This window comes from Protopterus annectens, chromosome 12.part0 (assembly GCF_019279795.1).
Source record: "Protopterus annectens isolate FY-2018-M chromosome 12.part0, PAN1.0, whole genome shotgun sequence".
NCBI classification, from domain to species: domain Eukaryota; kingdom Metazoa; phylum Chordata; order Ceratodontiformes; family Protopteridae; genus Protopterus; species Protopterus annectens.
The window spans coordinates 790,137,744-790,158,683 of NC_056746.1; the positions used below are offsets into that span (position 1 = coordinate 790,137,744).

General features: G+C 42.9%; 1 protein-coding gene across 1 annotated transcript in view; it reads left to right on the forward strand.

The window, feature by feature from the left end:
* LOC122816213 overlaps positions 1 to 20,940 on the forward strand; it is a 1,390,304-nt gene that overhangs the window by 458,758 nt on the left and 910,606 nt on the right. The window contains exon 5 of the mRNA XM_044088959.1: positions 11,019 to 11,118. Coding sequence (XP_043944894.1) covers positions 11,019 to 11,118 — 100 coding nt within the window. The remainder of the gene's footprint in view (positions 1 to 11,018; positions 11,119 to 20,940) is intronic.

The window sequence follows — 20,940 nt, forward strand, 5'->3', positions numbered from 1 at the left end:
CGTTCACACTGCTTACTTTGAACTGGCCAAGGCATTTGATACAATACTCCATTCAGGCATCATTGACAAACTCAAGAGGTTAGGTACATACTCGTATGTCACCCGGTGGATAGTCAACTGGCTCACAAAGAGGACCCAGGAAGTTAGAATTGGAGAGTCCACCTCTACAAAGAGGCCAGTCACAAGTGTAGCCCCTCAGGGATTAGTCCTTGGACCGCTCTTTTTTGGCATTTACTTCTCAGAAGTCAACGCCAATGTCAGTGGTTTTTGGCTGACTAAATTTGCAGATGATTGCAAATTAGGAGCTGTCATTGAATCTCACACTGACACAAATATTCTCTAGGAGGGGCTGACACAGACAACTGGTGTGTCAGAGTCATGGACTAAAACTAAATGCCAAGAAATGCATAATAGTATCCTTTGGGAAGTCATCCATCCCTGGTAACTATCATATTGACAACACACCCCTTAGAGTTGACCCAGTAGTCAGGGACACACAGAGATAGTAATCTAGCCTTCGATCATCATGTGTCTACAGTGGTGAGGAAATCATTCTATGTTGCACAACTTATAAACAAAGGTATGGCATCTAAGTCCAAGGAAGTCATTGTTCCACTGTATTCGGCATTCATCAGACATATCGAGTACAATGTCCCCGTTGGTATGTACCTAACCAGGCATGTCCAACAACTGGAGATGCTGCTAGGAACAGTAAAAAGATTTAGTATAAAGAGAAGAATTTGAAGTAATACATATGCAAGATAGGCAGTCTGTTATGTGTGTTATAAAAGGCAGATAAGATTCAAGGTGGGTAGATGAAGCAAGTAAGAAATTTGAGAGACTGTGTAAGCAATCAGAAATACCTATATGTATGCATACATAAATATAGCATTACAGACTGTGAGATGTATAACTCTATTGCTATAAGGAGTAGTACATGTAAGTGAACTACATATATGGCAGTCACTGTAAATCCATTTTTTTGGGGGCGGGGAGGTTGGCATAATGGTTAAGGTCTTCACTTTACAGATACTGGGTACATTGATTCTGACCTCTGATTATTGACAAGGCGTGTAATAGTTTGCAGACTTATTGCCTAGTATTTACCTGTGAAAATTATTGGAAGTTTGTAGTTTAGTAAGTATGTGCTAAAAGACAGTATCTGGTGAAGCAGTCATGGTCTCCATTTCCTCACAGGGATTAAGATAGAAAAGGAAAGTAAGAGACGTATAAAAATTAACATCTTTAAGACTAAAAATTGTATAGAGAAACGTTTTCAGGAGAGTGTGGTGATAGGAGGGATGGGGAATTCTGGTATACTTTTGAAGACAAGGTTGCTGGATAGAAGTTGGTTTGCTGTTATGGTGTCTTTTAGATGCAGGTGAATTTCTTCAAATTCAGGGAAATGAAGGATGGGATACATCTTGGAAGGATTCTATAATTTTGCCCTTTTCTTCTAAACATTTTTGTCTGACGTTGACAGGCCAAATAGGAGGTTTCCTAACCAAATATATCTTACAAATAGACTTTGACATATTCCAGCAAAGTCTGAGTCCTTAAACAAGCATGTTTTCTAATGATTGTACCCGTTGCAGCAGCCCTTTAATTGACATCTGCAGAACTGCAGAAACATTTTAAAACATGGAAGTCTTTTGTCAGTATTTTTTTTTTTTTATCCTACAGTTTGTCTTTGTATTGTTGAGATTGGGATACTTTGTGTAGTGTCCTGAATATTTCCTCTTTTTTATGTTAGAAAAACGGATGAACGAAAGTTCATCTTAGCGAACGCTCACATGAGCGAAAATTGTGGAACTCGAAACCACAATTGTGAGATCGTGGTACAGTGAAGATGGGAATATTTGCCCTTTCCTTACTGTAGTGCGATCTCGGAGTTGGAATATATATTTAGTGGGGGGTGTGGTGGGTGCAGCCCCTCACAATTGCAGTTTCGAGTTCCTGGATTTTTGCTCATGTGAGCGTTCGCTAAGATGAACTTTCGTTCATCTAATATAGACCCCAGAAAAACATGTCGTAAGTTATTAACTTTTTTTTTCCTAGTGTGCTGAAGTATAACCAGTCTTTCAAAATATATCCATCAGTCCTTGTCTTCTTTTTTAAAGATAGTATACCTACAAAAAAGGTTTAATAGTTTGAGATGCTGAAGGTAAAGCTATGTTTGCAAGGCAAGCTATAAAATCACAATAAAGGTCTTACTTTTCCTTTCACTGTTTATATATTACATTGGCAGACTTGTGAGCTAGGAGACTGTGTCTTGGTGCAGACTGGGTTTCTCTAAATTCTTTAAAGTTTTAAGTGTAGGAAGAATCTTACACTTGGATTGTGATAATTGATAACGTTTTGCATAACACCATCTAGGAGAAGAAGATGCTGTAGTGGGCTAATTGCATAATTTTTATTTTTATAATCTCATGAAAAGTTGCATCTTGATGTGAGAGCCAGATGATTATAATGAAGTACCAGTGCCATCGTGGTCTGGACTGATACGCTGTATGGAATTTATTAATGCTGAATAAGAATTGTTCTTCCACCTATAGGATAAAGGAAAAAGGTTTCTCTTATTTTTTTTCTGTTAGACCTTTGAAGGTACTGCCTGTGGTCCACATGAATCAAGTGTAACTATGGGTGTGTTTTGGCTTGGTAGGCAACAGATTCAAGTTCTTGCTGCTGCTTTGAAGTGATATTAAATAATTCTTTGCCAAAAGCAGGTAGTCAAATGAAGGCTTGGAGAACACTGGAGAATGAGTGCTTGGTTGAATTCCAGTTCTAGCCTGTCACTGATGTGTCAGAAGGCTGTTACGTAACTTTTCTGTATAGAGTCTTTTTAGAGAAATAACTTTGTGTGTTTAATGTAAAGTTCAGTCCTTTGCTTTAGACAGCATAAGTGACACTTAATCTGAAGTAGTTAACTTCATTTGATCAGCAACCTGTGGATTTCGGATCCAACACGGATCTGAGCCGGCAGCATACCAAGCAAAAAGATCTGAGCTCCAAGCTCCTCCCCCTTACCCATACTACACTGCAACCTCCTTCCAATCCTCAGATCTCGTTTGCCTCGGCTTTGCCAAGCACAGGATTCTTCGAGCTCCAGGCAAGTGTAGCAATATTTTTCCTACCACTTTACTTTTTAGTCTAGTTTTTTGGTGTGTGTGTGTGTGTGTGTGTGTGTGTGTGTGTGTGTGTGTGTGTGTGTGTGTGTCTTAGTTCTTTCTTTGGGTGCTCTTCTCCCTAGCATTTATCTCCCCCTAAATCACTTTGGTAGTTATCCATCCCTTAGTAGGCCCCTTTCCCTCCTTCAGGTGTGTGTGTGTGTGTGTGTGTGTGTGTGTTTAGCGTATGTCCGAAAGTCATAAAGTGACTTTTTCTAAGTGCTCTGAGTGTGGCCATAAGCTGTCGCCAGCTGATGGTCACACTCAGTGGGTGATCTGCTTGGGGGTTCCGCACCTTTCTTCGGGCTGCCAGATATGTGCGGCCTTCAACCTCCAAGCCTTACGGGATAGGAGGAACAAGCTGATTCTGGCGGGTCTTCTACCCTTGGAATCAGCTTCTTCTCCTTCCCCCTCTGTAGAGACAGCCGTGGCTGCCGCTGCCCAGCCAGCCGGCCCTCTTCCCCTCTCTGGAACTCACCCTCCCACTTTGTCTCACGGAGAACGAGAGGCCGAAAAGGACAAGAAAGAGAGAAGGGAGAGAGAGAGTGAAAGAAGCCGCAAGTGGCAGGCCAAACTGGACCCCTCGGCCAATCCCGCTAAAATTGTCTCTTCTGCCTTGAGAGTTTCTAACCCTTCCTCCCCACAGCTCCGTTCGCCACGTTTCTCCCCGGAGCCGGAGGAGGAGACCCGACCAGCCTCAAGGTCGTTGTCGCGTCGGCCCTCCCGGCCGGCTTCGGCAACTTCCTCAAGGTCTATCCGCAGCCTCTAGGAGGCAGATATGGACTGGATGATGGGACAATTCTTGCAAACTCAGCTGCAGATGTGAGTGTTGCTGCCCCCCCCCCCCTCCGGTGGGGAGTTCAGCTCCACTCTTCCTCACAGAGGATACCGATTTGGAGGAAGGGGAAGGTTCCCCTAAATCACCCCCTGATGACGTCTCCTTTGGAGACATTATGGAAATACTCTGCCAAACGGGGGGGTGGTCTCCCCAAAAACCTTCCTCGGACGAGTCGGTATTCCTGGAGACGTTCAACACAGGCCCATCTACCTCTTGGGTGTCCCCCCTAGCCGATCGCCTGGTCGACTTGATTACCACCAGGGCGTGGAAGGAGCCGGACACTGTAGAGCCGATACCCAGAAGGCCCGGTAAGGTTCTTAGTCCCCCTGCAGATAGAGCTTCGTGGAGCAAGGGTTCCCCGGTTGATGCCTTGGTGGTGGCAGCGGCCACCAAAAAGGAACTTGCCCAGGAAGGTTCTTCGTTCCATCCCCCTGACAAGGAGTCTCGGGCAATGGACTGTATTGGAAAGCGGACTTTTGCTTCAGCTACCTTCTCTATAAAGGGCGCTGAATTACTTGGCCCATGTAATCAGACTGCAGCTGGACCTGGTCAAAGAGTACACTGATTCTCCCCCAGAGTCCATGTCGGCCGAGGATAAACGGACTTTCTCGGCTTGTATGGCCACTCTCAAGTCAGTGTCTAATACTTCTATGCGGCTACTTTCCCATGCCACAGAGGGAGCCGCTAGAGCTAGTGGGTCCGGTATCGCCTTAAGGCGTCATGCCTGGCTTTGACTTTGCGATTTCTCGAAGCCCTTCAAGGCATTCTTCGTGAATGCACCCTTTGACGGGTCGACCCTGTTCGGGAAGACCGTCCGCGAAATGCTGGTCCAGAGCGAGAAAGACGGGAAAACGCTGTCAGCCGTCGGAATCCGCTTCTCTACCCCTCAAAGGTCCTTCTCCAGAAACCAGCGAGGGCAGAAGAAGATGTGGTTCCGGAAATCTCAGCAGGCCTGGAACGCTCAGGACTCCTTCTCCCCCAGAGGCAGAGGGGGGCAAGGTGGACGGCCCAGAGGCAGAGGGGGACCAAAGAACTTTGGGTCACGGGAGCCCTTTTCCAACTGACCCGCGCAGCAACCCTGAGGGGTTGCCCGACTGCTCCTCTCTGGAGGCAGTCGGGGGGTGTTTTTCGAGGCAACTGGCTCAATGGGAGTCCATCACGACAGATAGCTGGGTGCTTCGGATAATATCCAGAGGCTATTCAATCCCCTTCATAAACAAGCTCCCTTACTCAAGGTGCCTCCCAGATGTCCCACCCACTCAAAGGGAGGCTGTGGCTTTGGAAATAAAAAAGCTGTTAGAAAAAAGAGCCATCCAGCATGTTCCCCCAGACCACTCTCGATCAGGCATCTACTCCAGGTTCTTTCTAGTGCCAAAAAAGATGGGGGACTTGAGGCTGATTCTCGACCTGTCAACAATGAACCTTTTCATTGCCAGGGAGAAATTCTGGATGGTCACGCTCCAATCCATCCTGCTCCTCTTGCAGGAGGAGGACTGGATGTGCTCCATAGACCTCAAGGATGCATACTACCATATTCTCATGGACAGACAGTCCAGGAGGTTTCTACGCTTTTGACTAGGGGCCAGTCATTACCAGTTCAGGGTCCTACCCTTCGGTCTCATCACAGCCTCCAAGGTGTTCACCAAGGTCATGGCAGTTGTAGTGGCCCACCTGAGGCTCCAGGGCATACAGGTCTTCCCCATACCTAGATGACTGGCTCCTCACCACCCCCACCAGGCATCTACTTTCTCTAGCTAGGGATTTCTTCCTCCAGATATCACCCCGGTTGGGGATAACAGTAAATGTCAAGAAGTCTTTCCTCCAGCCTGTTCAAGTGTTAGACTTCATAGGGGCCAGGATAGATGCCCTTCAGGCTAGGGCCTTCCTAACGTCAGACAGACTTCACAGCATGACTCTGCATGTGCTAGCCCTCCTTCAGTCCCCTGCTCCCCCAGCATAATTAGTCCTGAGAGCTTTGGGGTCCATGGCGGCAGCGATCAATCTAATTTCTTACGCTCGTCTGCACATGATTGTTCTACAGTGGACGTTGCAAGTCCAGTGGTCTATCCTACACCACCCTCTAGACTTCCTGATTCCCCTCAGCAGGGTTTGCAGGAACTCCCTTATGTGGTGGCTTCAATCCCGAGCCCTTTGGGAAGGACGACCCTTTGGTTATGTCCCTACCCCAGGCCACAGTGACCACGGACGCCTCCTGCCTAGGGTGGGGGGGCATTGTGTGGGCAGGACTGTCCAAGGCACGTGGACTCAGACCGAGACCATACTCCATATAAATGTCCTGGAGATGAGGGCGGTCCTTTTAGCGTTGCAGGCCCTTCATGCCTCTCTTCCTCCGGAGACTACTGCTATCCAGTCGGACAATATATCAGTGGTCTGGTTTATCAACAAACGGGGGAACCAGGTCTTACCCACTTTGCCGAGAAGCCATGAGAGTCTGGGAATGGGCGATCTCCCCAACCGCTTCCTGTTAGCAACACACATTCTGAGTCAGTCCAACATACTGGCAGACAAATAGAGCAGAACTATCCTCTCACCTTACGAGTGGTCTCCGAACCCTTGTATAGCGGAACAGATCTTCCCCAAGTGGGGTCAGCCTTGCTGCGATCTCTTCGCATCACCTTCCAATGCAAAGTGCAGCGAGTTTTTCGCTCTAATTCCTCCTTTAGGGGAAGCCCCCAGAGATGCTCTAGTCCATGCTTGGCTGCCCGGTCTTCTTTATGCATATCCTCCACTTCTGCTTATGACAACATTTTTGCAGAAAGCTCGTCGGTTGGGAGCAAGATTATCCTCATAGCCCCCTTCTGGCCTCGTCAGGTCTGGTTCCCCTGCCTGCGGTCTCATCTCATAGCTCCACTCTGGATCTTGCATCCCATTCTGGATCTGATTTCTCAACCCTCGGGAATGGCTCCTCCGAACCGGGACGATCTCAGACTCTCAGCTTGGCTGATCCAGTTCCCCTAGTTGCTAGGACTCCCGGTATCTCTTCCCTAGTCAAGTCTATCCTGGTAGAGGCACATAAACCCTCTACCAGGAAGATTTACAGTAGCAAATGGAAATGTTTTTCCATTTGGCCTTCATGAAAGAACTTGGATCCTTTCACTGCTCCTATTCCAACGATAGTGGAATTCTTGTCTCATATTTTTCAGCAAGGGGCCAGCTCATCTACTGTGAAGGTTCAGCTGGCTGCCATTTCCCGTTTCCATATTGGGGACAACTTTGGTTCCCTCGCTGCTGCCAGAATTTTTAAGACCTTTCTAAAAGGCACCTTTCTTTTGAGACCCCCCGTTAGAAATTCATCCCCGCTGTGGGATCTGACCTTAGTTCTTCAGGCGTTTGTTGCGCCTCCGTTCGAACCCGCAGCTTCCGTTGATCTGAAGTTCTTGTCAAGGAAGACAGCTTTTTTGATAGCCATTACTTCAGCCAGGAGACTGTCTGAGCTTCAGGCTCTCTGTATCAAACCTCCATACATTGTGTTTCATAAGGATAGGGTATCTCTCAGGACTAATCCCTCTTTTCTCTCTAAAGTTGCTTCCGAGATGAACATTAATCAGTCCATTAATTTGGCGTTCTTTTTCCCTAATTTCCAGAACAAAGGAGAATATAAACTTCATTTACTGGATGTTCACAGACAGTTACATTTTTATTTGCATAGGATGGCTGTCTTTCGTAAGTCTGATCAACTTTTTGTCTCCATTGTTAAGCCTTTTCTAGGGAAACCAGTTTCAAAGGTGACTCTCGCCAGGTGGATTCCGAGTTGTTTCCTACAAGCATACAGAGAGTCTGGCTTACCAGAGCCAATGGGAGTTCATGCTCATTCTGCGCGTTCTATAGCAACGTCTGCTGCATTCTGGTCTAGAGTTTCCCTGGATGACATTTGTTCAGCGGCTACCTGGGCGTCCTCTCACACCTTTATTTCTCATTATAAACTGGATTTGGTGTCTAGAGGAAGGGCTGCCTTTGGCTCTGCAGTGCTCCAGAATATCCTTCCTTAAGGGCCTCCCAAGATTTCGGGTAGCTGGGGATTCTGTCCCACAGGTTGCTGATCAAATGAAGTTAACTACTTCAGATAAAGAAGTTATGTACTCACCATAGCGTTCCATCTGAGTAGGTAAACTTCATTTGTCAGCAACTGTCTCTCCCTCCTTCCCCCTGACCTTGTTGGTTACTTAGCTGAGTTTGAGGTTCGGACTTATGAGCTTTACTTTGTCTTTGAGTCAGGTGTCTCAGGTTGTTAGTTTGTTTTGTTATTATGTGCAGGTGGCAAACGCAATCTGAGGATTGGAAGGAGGTTACAGTTTAGTATGGGTAAGGGGGAGGAGCTTAGAGCTTGGATCTTTTTGCTTGGTATGATGTCGGCTCGGATCCGTAACCCACAGGTTGCTGACAAATGAAGTTTAACTACTCAGATGGAATGTTATGGTGAGTACATAACTTCTTTTTTTGTTGATATGCTTTTAAAAATGTAGTATCATAGGAGGTTACCAGCCTAATGGCCCCAGGACCCTTATAAACTTAGCCAAGTTCAACGTGTGTTCCCAACAGTGTCTGATTCAAGCAGGCAATAAAGTAATCACTGTTGCCCCTGTCAAAGAAGGACACAGGTGGAATCCCCGGGCTGAATTTCCAGTTACCCATCCAGTTGTCCAAATGAATCTTAAATTGGGCCAACAAGGGGCTTTAACATGAATAGGAAGCTTGTTCCAAAGGTAGGGCAACCTTTGTGAAATAAATCTGTCTGTCTACCAAGTTCTGTTGATGTCACATACCAGGTTAAGGTCCTTTGAGTGAGTGACTCGTGTACCATTTGACTTGCGAATGTGCAGGATTTCCATTAAAGCCGGGTCAGAGATTGCTGTATGTGCAAGGCACAGGTCACCTCTGAGCAGTCTGTACGACACAGAGTAAAGTGACAACGATTTCCGTCTGTCCGCATAAGACGGATCTTGAAGACCCTGAATTTTTTTTGTAAGTTACCTTTGTGGTCTCTGCAATTACTGCAGGTGTGTGGAAAGGAACATACCAAAGGGAGCATTGTACTCTGTTACTGGCCTGATGAGGGAAGAGTACAGGGGGTTATAACCTCTTTTTTTCTGGAGGAAGCACCTGTACTTATGCGATGAGCAATATAAAATTCCCTTCTTACCACTGTAGAGACATGGTGATCGAAGTTAAGGTTGCTGTCGACCTGTGTTCCCAGATCTCTCACCACTGACTGTGTGCTTAGGGTATTGCTATTGATGTGGTTGTTTACAGGAACATCATCCTTGCCGAAGGGGATGATAATACATTATTTTGCATTAAGTTTAAGACCATGACTTTGGCACCAGTCATTAGTCTGCATAAGACGTTCTTGCAGGATGTTGACATCACTAGGAATTTCAGTGATTGCTCCCATTTTGCAGTCTTCAGCAAACTTTTTCAGCCACAGACCTTTAGTTTTAGCCTGTACTTCGGAGAAGTAAATTCCGAACAGTAGGGGCCCCACAATAGATCCTGTGGAACACCACTTGTTACTGGTCTGCTGGAGGAGGTGGAGTCCCGTATTTTGGCCATTTGAGTTCTATCAGTGAGGCAGTTTGCAACCTACTTGACAATATATGGGTTGATACTCAGCTGGATGAGTTTATCAATGATGCCTTAGTGCGGGATTGTGTCAAAGGCCTTTGCTAAGTCTAGGTAGGCCGTATGCACAGATTTGCCCTTGTCTAGGGTTTTGGTGACCGTCTCGAAGTCCACCAAGTGTAACAGGCATGATCTCCCCTTGACCAAGCCAAACTGGATAGGGTTGAGCATTTTGAGATTTCCTGTATCTTTTTTTTTTAATAAGGTCCATGATGATTTGTTCCGTGGCCTTGTAGATAAGGCTGGTCAGACTAATGGGTCTGTAGTTTCTGGGGTCTGTGGATGCACTCCCTTTGTGCAAAGGGATGATGATAGCTGTTTTTCATTCTGCTAGTAAGAAGATAGTGCTTAGGCTGTGATTGAAAAACGTGCCCAATGGTGATGCTAATTCCTGTTTTAATCCATGTAGAACACAGCCCGGGATGTTGTCTGGTCCTATAGAGGCTGTGTTTTTGGCCTTGGAGAAAGCGTTTAAGACCTGCTCTTCAGAGATGCTATGTGGGGACAGGTGTACTTTGGGGTATATGTGGTGGGGACAGTGGAGTGAAGTTTTCAGTGAACCTCTCAACCAGCAGGTTTGCTATATCAACAGGTTCTGTATATGTAGTACCATTAGCTACAAGTTCAGTGCAAATCCAGGTCTTGCCTTTGAGGTTATGGATGTAACTAAAGAACGTGTTGTGGTTATCATTAGTTAGAGAAGCTAATTTGGATTTGTAGTTAGCTTTAGAGGACTTCACTAGGAGTCTTATTTGCTTGTTTAAGTTGGAGGGAGTGTTTCCAGTTTTGAGGCCGTTTCTTCCTACACTTAGACAGCAGTTTTTTTGACTATTGTATAGCTTTTTAATATCAGTTTTGCACCAGACAGGTGTGTTTTTTCCTGAAGTTCTTGATTTGATTCTATGAGGTAAAGTCAGTACGGTTGTGCAGGTGCTTGTGTAAAGCATTGGTGTATAACTCTGCATAGGTGTCTGTTCCATCAGTGTGGGAGGGGCTATGAAGCTATTTATGCTGTGTCACTTAAGAGGCTGTAATTGGCCTTGGAGAAGTTTTTTAGTCTAGTTGTTGCTAAGTGGGGGGGGGGTCTTGAGTTGTAGTTAATTCTAGTGAGACTGATTTGTAGTCAGATCACAGCAGAGATGGTTACACGCTGTGCGGTGGTGCAGCGGTCCCCATGTTGGTGCGCACCAGATCCAGGATATACCTAAGATTATTTTATATTATTTTATAATTGAACAAAGCTACTTTTTAATGTTTGCATATAAAATTGTACTTCTATTACCTATTTAACATGTTTTTAATATGACTTCAATCTTTATCTAAAATGTTAACTTGGCAATGTTTTGTTACTTGTATCCTTTGTTTGCTGATAGAGCATCCATTACATAGCACAGCAGTCTCTATTGCTGAAAGTTCAGAAGATAGTGAAGAAAAAAATCTAAATGAGGACAAAAACACAAAGAAGCAAGATAGGTAAAGTTATTTTTCAGAATATCCTAACTGCACTTTATTGACATACAGTATTGCGTAAAAAAATGCATAACCTTTTCACTTGAATATTTGTTCAAATAAATGTCCTTATAAATTTGTGTATACTGGTCATTCAAGACTGTGGATTGTGTGATAGAATTTTATTTGTGAAGTTAGTGTACTTCTTTAGCTTATTGAAAACATTGAGAAAATGTGAAATAGTTGCTTTCTTACAAGTGATATAAAATGCTCAAAGATTGTTGTATTGCCATTAAAAATTAAGTCTTAGTTATTTCAACACAGTAAAAGGGATATTTTTCTGGATTACTTTTCCTCTTGAAAACTCGGAGTGAAGTGCCTGTTTTGGTTGTTGAAGTTCTTCTAACTGGTGACTGTGTCTTTGGTAGGTGTTTATGGGAATAGTGAAGATAATATTGATCGTACTTCTTTAGCAGTGTGGTGTGGACTCAGAAGTGGGAATTATAACATGCTAGCGGTTATGAGGCATACTGCCATCACAGTGTCCTGTGAATGTGGGTGTGCATAGACATAAAGATTAGGGTGATAGAACACTCCTTAATGGAAGAAGTATATCCAGACATATTTGTTGAATTGTATAGTAGAAATCTGGTGTTTTCTTTACCTTTCATGGCCTGATACTGTGGTTAATTATACAGTTCAGACACTCATACCTTTCCAAGACAGCAAAAAGACAGTAATAGAGCAAGAATCATGATGAGTCTGAAATAGTACTGTCCTGCCTTAGTGCCCCTGTGTATTGCAAAGATATAGACATGTCTTACTTGTGGTGGAGTGGGGAAGTACAGAGATTACTATTTTCTTCTCTGGTCCACCTAGAGTTGAGAGCGAGCTCAGTCTGTTGACAAAGTATGTGTGTGTGTGTGTGTGTATATATATATATATATATATATATATATATATATATATATATATATATATATATATATATATATATTATGTATGTGCACGCACTGCGGAGGGGGACTATTACTTGAGATACATGAAGGTGTATTTCTTCAAAAGTTTGTCAGCTGCATCAGAAAGGACTAGATATTATACTTCCAAAACTGGTCACTTTTATCTAAAGATTTGTTAATTTGTTTGTAAAATTGTATCAGACCGGTTTATCAGAGAAGAGTTACTGTAGCAGTAAATTATAGTATGTCTTTATAACTGATCCATTGCTGTGGGGCCCATATGCAGTTTATAATGGAGCAAGGCAAGTAGAACACCTTTGAGCAGGATGCTTCATAATAAGTGAAGCTGCATTAGTCTGTACATTTTTATATACTGTCAAGACTACTTGTGTGGGTCAGTGCTGGTCTTGCACCACTATAATTACTAACATTAAGTTGTCTGGTACTCTCATAGAAGCCGTACTGGCATGTGTTTGCTTCAGTTCTCACAACTTTTTAAACGGTCATTTTTACGTTCATCTCTAACTGCATATTACTTCGAAGGCATTCACAGTCTCTGCTGTTTTGCAAGATTTAATTATTTTGCATATTAGTAAACTGAACTCTTGGGGGCCCTTTCTGAAATGCAACCTGTAAGTAATACAAAGCACTTAAATGAAGATAAAGTATTAGGTTAATTTGTGTGACATCAGAGTTAAAGGATACCCGGAAAGGTTTGTGGAAGTGCTTTTGTAGAACCAAGACTCATACTAGTCTGCCTCATGTAAAATTCCTCTACTTCATCGAATGGGAGAAAAGCAACAGATTTCTTTTTTTTTTCTTTCTGTCCCCTAAAAATGATGGTATTGGGTAAAGGCGACACATGCTCAGACTCCCCTCCCTTTCTGTTTCTATGACAGCTGATTTGCTGATCATATCCTGTGAGAGAAGCCTTTAGTTACAGGAAGTGGGTCTTCACTCTTTTTCTACCATCCAAAGAAAAAAGTCCTCCGACTATCCACAGGATCCAGTTCTGATTTTTCTGCCTTATTTTTACATAGATATATGTGTGCGCGTGTGTTTTCTTTTTTTAAATATTTTATTTCGGTCAGTGTTTACAGTAATTCCTGTGGGAATTTCTGCTTGCAGCATTATTTGTTTGGCTTGTATCTTTGACAAATGCTTGTTTTTACTGTTTCTGAGGAAATGTTCAATACTTCTCTCAGAAGTGCACTGTATGTGTGATCGACATTAGGGACTGTCTTGCGTAGTCAAAACTGCAAATTAATCCTGCCTGCCTTTACTGTTGTTACTCTGGTTTACTTGCATCTTTTGACAGGAAAATATGTTAGACTTTGGATTTTTCCAACATTATTTATTGATATTTGTTTATCGGGAAAATCCAACCTGATAATTTTATCTGTTTTCATCGGAGGCCCAGAGAGAAAAGCTCCACAAGTAAATGAAAAGAAAATACATACACATAGGTGAAATTTGACATAAGTGAAAACTGGCATAGCATTTATATGCATGACTCTGCTCTGTATGTTTTTAATATTGATTTGCAGTTTTACTGTTAATGACGTTATTTGAATGTACCGTGGAGATTTTACTCTGACAAGAAAATATATTTATGTTGCTATTAAACAGTATTTTATGGGAGTTTAACATGATTAAAGTGTATGGGGATAATGTTTAACACTGGTTTGGCACATTGGCTGCTTTGCTGTTTGGACTTGGTGTTCAAGGAATTCTTTAACTTCTGTCAGTTGTAAAAGAATTCTGAACACATTTAAAACTGTTTTTGTGGTAATAGCACAGTTTGGCAGATTTCAGTTGTGTGGGGATATACTTATTAGAAAGTTTAAGTGGTTATAGTGATGCATTATCCAGTGCTGTCAGTTTATTATTCTGGCTGGTGTTCTCTCCTGACTTGATGGATTCTAACTCTGGTACCCTCCCATCAAATCCAGTTGCACCTACAAAGGAAAATATACCAGTCTATGGTTAGTGATTATGTCGGGGCCACTGCTCAGCCTGTAGACTACTTACATTTTGCCCCATCTCCCCTCTAATGTAGCTTTGTCGGAGACTATGGAATGGGGTTTAGACACATCCTCCTGGGCTTTTCCAGTACCTAGCACAGGTATAGGAGTAAAAAACCCTTTAGATGGAATAGACATTTTGCCAGACATAATACCATGTTCCCAGGTATTGTATGTAGTAGTAGTAAAGTTGACAAGAAAAATAAGAACTTTCATCATATAGCTCATATTCAGATTATAGCTATTTATAAGGCTGATGTGGTTTCCTTGGTTTAGAGTGTTCTGCAGACAGCTAATTCTGGTAGTTGTTTTCCCATACATGGGTCTAGAGCTGTTTCAAAGAATGTTGAGGAATCTGATGACTACAGTAGTGATTTCTTGGTTGACTGAGCCTAGTCAGTTCGATTCTTCAGAAGGTGAACCTGAGCTTAAGTCCAAATAAGTATTCATTTTTCCTCATATAATTGCTAGATTTAGTGATGTTTTTGCTTGGGAGCAGTTGGGAACCACCCCAGAAGTAGGCAAGGTATATGACCTTATAGAGGATGAGATGACTAATTCTCTAGCTTACCCCCACTATTGCCAGCCCTGGAAGATGTTTATAAAGCTGCCTGCAGGGCACCATTATCTGTTCCAGCAGTCCCTAAAATGTCTCTTTTTAGTAACCTAGCCTTTAGAATGTTAAATTATCAAGGGTGTATGTGGAAATTTATTTTATAGTGTGCATATAATTTGGATGATTTTGATGCATCTGTACTTGTATAGCAAAAGTATTGTATGAATGAGAGTGATTCTGATTTAACTGAGGTTTTGAAACATGCTTTGAGAGGTGTGCTCGAATATGCAGATAGATTGTTGAGAAGTGCTGCTCCTTCTGTTGTATTATGATGGTGTGCTTGGTTACATAATCTGAACTTCTCTGATGATATAAAAGCCAGAATTCTGAATGCATCTTTAAGTTCTGAATCTTTCTTCAAGAGGCAGAATAAAAAAAATCCCAGCCAAACAAATGTCAGGGATCCAGAAGGAAATAGCAGTATGATAATTCTTCAATACTAAACAAGACGGGTTCCTTTCCGAAAAGGATCAACTCCCTGCAAAGAGATGACTGCCAAGTCATAGAGTACCCCTACCCCGCTCATGCCGTTCCTTCTCTTCCTCCAGACATACTCTCATCCCTAAAGCATGGCACAAACAGTCTTAGACAAATGGATTCTGAGAATAATTCAGAGAGGATGCACTTGGCAGTGGATATAAAGGCCTCCCCCTTTCAGATGAATTCACCCACACCCACCAGACTAGACAGAACTGTTTCCTCATGTGCTCTATCACATGGTAGAAACAGGAGACATAGAAACAGTGCCTGTGATGCACAAAGGCAAAAGATTTTACTCCAGAATCTTGTTGGTACCAAAAAAGGAGCACATCTGGAGGCATGTCCCAGATTTGTCCTTTCTAAACACCTTTGTTCAAAATGCTCACCTTAGTCCGTCCTAACGGTGCTTCACACCACTGTTTAATGGTGACTGTCGATCTCAAGGACACTTGTCTTATTCCTATTGCTCCCCATTTTGTGAAATCTTTTCAGAATTGCTGTGCCTGTTTTACGTTAGCAGTTTTCTGCATTACCTTTGGGCTATCTACTGCACCTAGCATGTTTACAAAGTGTCTGGCTCCAGTTGGTCCTTGTTGCAGAACCCTAGGCATCCACCTTTTTTCCTTATTTAGACAATTTGCTGATTATGCAGATTCTGTATCCAGGTGCTTGGAGTCGTTAGACAAGGTTGTGTCCCTCATTTTGTACCAAGGCTGCAAACTGAACCTTCAGAAATCATTCCTTCCACCATCTCAACTAATTGTCTTCCTGAGGGAGTTGGATGTACACAGTAAAAAGAATGGCCTTCTTGCAGTAAGACAAAGATGTTCATCATATTAATCACTGCTGCAGTGGCCTTAGCTTATATGGGCTAGATCCTGCCATGGATAAAATGGCTAGCCATCTTCCAAAGCTTCAGGGCATCTTCCATATGCCCAAACTGTCAAGAGGCTTGAGCCGAGTAGACTAAAGACAAGTTTGGGTGTGAAGCCCTTCAGAGCTTTACTGCCACCAAAGAGAATGTCCTTCTGAGGCTTTCTGGGATGGACGGTCAGCTTGTGTTTCCTTTGCTGGGGAGATAATTTCTGAGGGGTGGGATTCCATTTTTTTAACTTTATTGATGTTTTATTACTTTCCTGCTCAAGAAAGTTATTTTAAAGCTAGGAATGTTGTATTTTAATGGACTGTCTCAAGACTGTAATGTACTTTTAATTAGAGCTGTTGTTTGTTCTTTCACTTTAAAAGTACTGTTAACTAACTGAAATCATATTTTTCTATTGAGAAATTATGTTTATTTTTTCTTGGTGGGGCTGGCATAGTGTATGAAAGTGTTTGTCTTTTTTTTTTTTGTCAAAGAAAATGTAACTTTTGTGGAGTGATTGTTTAATTGGTGTTTGCTGCATGTCTTCCCTGATAAGAGGCACAATTTTTGGTTTTACCATGAAACAAACTACCAGTCCCATAGAAAGTCCTTTTTCTAGCCACAAAAAGAAAAAGTTAAGCAAGCCTCCTTTGCCACCACAGCAGGCTAGCAATGTGCTTCAGACACAGACGGGTGACTCTGCTGTGGCCATTGGTTATAACCTCAGACAACTTATGTTTTACCTGGATCTCTCTGGTGTAGCACCTACAGCCATTATGAATCTGGGGTTAGCCGGGTCCTCTGTAGCTATTGGTGTCCCCTCAGTGGGCAGTCAGGAGAGCCAGTCTTGTCGGTCCTGGGAAGAGGGAAGATTTCCCTGTTGTGTCAGAATGCTGTGCTCCTCCCTGGGGAAGCAGCTTCTGCCGTTAGTAACGTAGGGTGTCCCCATTTTCCCTGTTAAAAAGAAACTGAAAACCAAGTATTAATCTACTCCTCAAATTACTTTAGACAGGAGTAATTTACTGGGTCTGGCTCAAGATTTAATTCAGGCTGTTGATCCCTCTTACAAAGTAGTTTGGTAAAAGAAAGGATTCTTCTTTTCCTGAAGACATTCAAGATTCAGAATCTGAACAGGAAGATGCAGGGACAAATTAAATTTTTTCCCCCTCAGATTTCTGATTGTGACTTAGAAGAGAGCTCAATTTCTGATTCTCCATGTAGGGGGTTATTTTTCTCTGAGACACTTTCTAAAATGTGCCAGTGTTTTCAGTGGGAGAACACTAAAGTTACTTAGTGACTCAAAAAATACTGTGAGTTGTTACATAAGGAGTTTCCAGAACCTGCACCTATTCCTCTTGTTCTGTCATCTTTAAGGGTTGTTTTTGTTACTGCCTGCAATTTCTGTGTTAATCAGACAGCTGCCCTAAAAAGATAAATAGGATGTATACAATTTCTCAGTCTTTGTGACCCAGCAGCTTATAGCCTTAGTCAATTCCACTGCTGCTAAACACTTAGCTGATTCCAGTCCTATTCTTTCTGATAAGGATGGGAAAATTATTATTTTTTAAACAAGAAACACCTTTATCAAATTATCACATACAACTTAGGCAGTCATACATTTATATAAATGAAAACAAACCATATTGACATAACTTTAGTTGCAAACATTATACATGACTTATAATCTATCCAGTCATTGTCGGTCAAACACTGCTCATTCAATTCCTGCCTTCTTTTAAAGCTCATTCCTCATCTGTATGTATTGTTACCACAGTTCTCATTTTTTATGTAATTTGCTCCTACCCTTTTCTAAAGATCCCAATTCCAATTGTTTTTTTTATCTGTTGCTATATTCACTACTTCTAATAGAGTTGTTTTAGACTTCAATTTCAATTTTCTAGTAATTGCTTTTTTGAGAGCCACCATAATTAGACTCAGCAAGACCTTATTATATCTAAGTAATTCTGATTCTGTATCATAATCTCAAAAAAAAAAATTTCCTTAGTTATACCAATTTGCGCTCTCAGTATCTCTAGAGTAGTCTGAAGGGAATCTTTAGTCTCCCATCTTATTACACTCAAAGAAAGTATGTCCCCAGTTAACTCTTTCTTCCTCATCACACTTCTGTTTGCTGTCTGCCTGAGGAAAAATTCTTTGGAGTCTGCTTGATGTATAAAAATATCTATGTAAACACTTTCAAGCAAAGATCCTAAATCTTCTAGACTTTGTTGCATATTTGGAAGACAAACATATAACTCCCCCCCCCCATTGTTTATTTCTGAATTGCTTATCCCATCTGTCTTCCCAATCTCCTTTAATCTCCTGTGATTGATTCTTATAGTTATCTTGCAATATTTTATATGTTCTACTAATTATTTCCATCTCTTTGCCTATACACTGATATCAGTCCTTGATAGGAAGGTAATCTCTAGCCTACAGTTAAAATGGATTCTTGGCCTCTTCCCATCCTATTATCTTTCCCTAATTATTTACTTCCAATGCCTTGGTTCTTTTGCCAGTTTCTCCAGTAAATTCCAGCCCCCCTATTGTCTTTGTCCGTAATTGCAGTCACCTCTGTCTAGGATGGGAAAATTATTGATAGGTTTGGGGGAAAAGTACTTATGCAACTTTTATTTTCAGAATTTTGAATCGTCTGGTTCATATGTTAAAGTTTGATCTGATGTTAATCTTTTTTCCATTGATCACTGATGGGTTCAGTTCTGAGCCCTCGGAACTGGTCGGCCTTTTTACCAAGCTTGCGCCAGCCAAAAAACTCTCGAGCTAAGTTTCTACCCAGAATGCCCTTTCCCTGTTACCTCAGATCTCGTTTTCCGCTTAGCCGTAAAGCCGCGTTTCAGCCAGCTCTCAGCTAAGTGGAACTTTATTTGATATTTGTGTGAAAACTTTTTGATATCTTCATTTTTTATTGAGCGAATAATATTTCTAGTGTGCTTTCTTCTGTCTGACCTTGTTTTTTTCCTCTCTACTCTACCCGTTGTTACTGTTGGTAAACTTTCAAGTACCATTGCTGGTACGGCCTTTCCTCCCTTACCCTTGTGGTATTCCTTCAATACCATAGCTGGTAATTTCTTTCCTATCTAACTTGTTAGCTTTTGGTTTTAGTAAGGTGTTTCTGTTTTCTCTCCTACATATCACTGTATTGGTACAATTGTGACTTCTTTGAATGGTGTGTGTTCTAACTGGATTATACTGTTGGGTCAGATAAGAAGGGTACTTCAGGTTTTAAGCATTGTGCCTCATGTAATGGCAAGTTACCTAATAGTGATTCTCACAATGATTGTGTATACTGTTTGGGAGTGCCCCACCTTTCGGTGCAGCTTCCGTGTGACATTTGTCAGAGTTTCAGTCAACGCACTCTTAATGAGCACAAAAACTGATACTGAAAGGGTTACTTAAGTCTCCCTTTTCAGAGGCCATTTCTGCGATGGAGGTCTAAACTCCTCCTACTAAAGACAAAAAGAGGTCCCACTGTGTTCCCTCCTCACCATCGGGTGATCAGGGCAAGCCTGTATAATCAAAGTTCCCAAAGTTGTCTTTGGAGCATAAATCTGCCTCTGCGGCTCCGTCTTCCTCAGCTCCGAGCATCTCGAAACCTTTGTTACCGGCGCCAGTTTCAGCACCGGTCCTGCCTCCGGCACCGATTATAGACCTCACTAGGCCTATTTTGACTTTGGCACCTGTGGCCACTTTGGCTCAGGACACACTTCGACTCCTTTGTTAGTTAGGATTTTGGAACCGACCGTTTCAGCTCCGAGTGCCAATTTGGCACTGAGCGTTGTACCGACTACACTGGATTTGACCCCTTTACTCCCGGTCTCGAAACTAGAGACTTTGGTGCCAGCAGACCTTGCACCACAGACCCGATACTCCCCTTCCGTAGATCCATTTGTTTGTAGGCCACATGTATAGCCCGTTCATTGAACATCCTGACTCTCTGTCCAGAGTATCCACTAGATCCACCACTAGCCTTTTGGAACATGATGTGCTGTGTTTTGTGGACCAGCTGTTGTTAGGCAGAGGGATACCCACACTTTCTAAGACCCATCCACCTGCAGGGCTTGGGTTGTTTTATCCACTGACTCCATCTTACACTCCTCCTTCGACCATCCCGGTTACAATGCCTTCTGCTCCGACATCCTTCTTGGAACCCATCACCTTGGCGCCTACAATGCACCTCACTCTGGCTACAAGTTTGCCCCTTGGTCTTCGGTTCCTGTAGAACTGGTCCTTCCGCAGTCTGGGGATTGGGGGAATGGGTGCTTTGGCTAGGGGCATGGAGCCATCTTTCTCCTCAGTTCCATCCTCTGCGCTGATAGCCGCGTCCGCACTGATCCTGCTTAAGGTTCCATCCATGGGGGCAGGTTTGTCAGAGCGGGATGTGACCCCAGTCCCGAGGTTGTCTTTCTCGGTTCTGGGTTCCCATCCCTCTTCAGGCGGGCCTGCCTTCCTCGCGATGGAGAGGGCTCTCACTTCTGGAAGCACTCCTTTGATGTCGGAACCCCAGATGTTAAGTTGTCCATCTCGCCTTCGTTCTTGCTGTTTGGGTTCGGGGCCGATCCTCTGCTCTGACTCGGCCATCTTCTATAGCTCAAGAGCTGTTTACTGGCTCAAGGCTACCTCTTATCCCAGAATGCCCAGCGTCAGCTACCCAGATCTTGTTTGCCACTTCAGCTGCGAGGTTGCTTCGTTACTGGCTCAGGCTTAGTATAGTTTTTTCTATTATTATAATTGTTGTTTATTCTTAAAAAATTATTAAGTTTTTGTCTAGATATAGTACTTTATCCCTTATCGCTTTCTTGTGTGTTGTAGCTTTGCTGGCCGTCGCTCCATAACTCGCAGGCCTTCTGTTTCCCTGAACTCGTTTAAATTAGAGAGTCCCCCCCC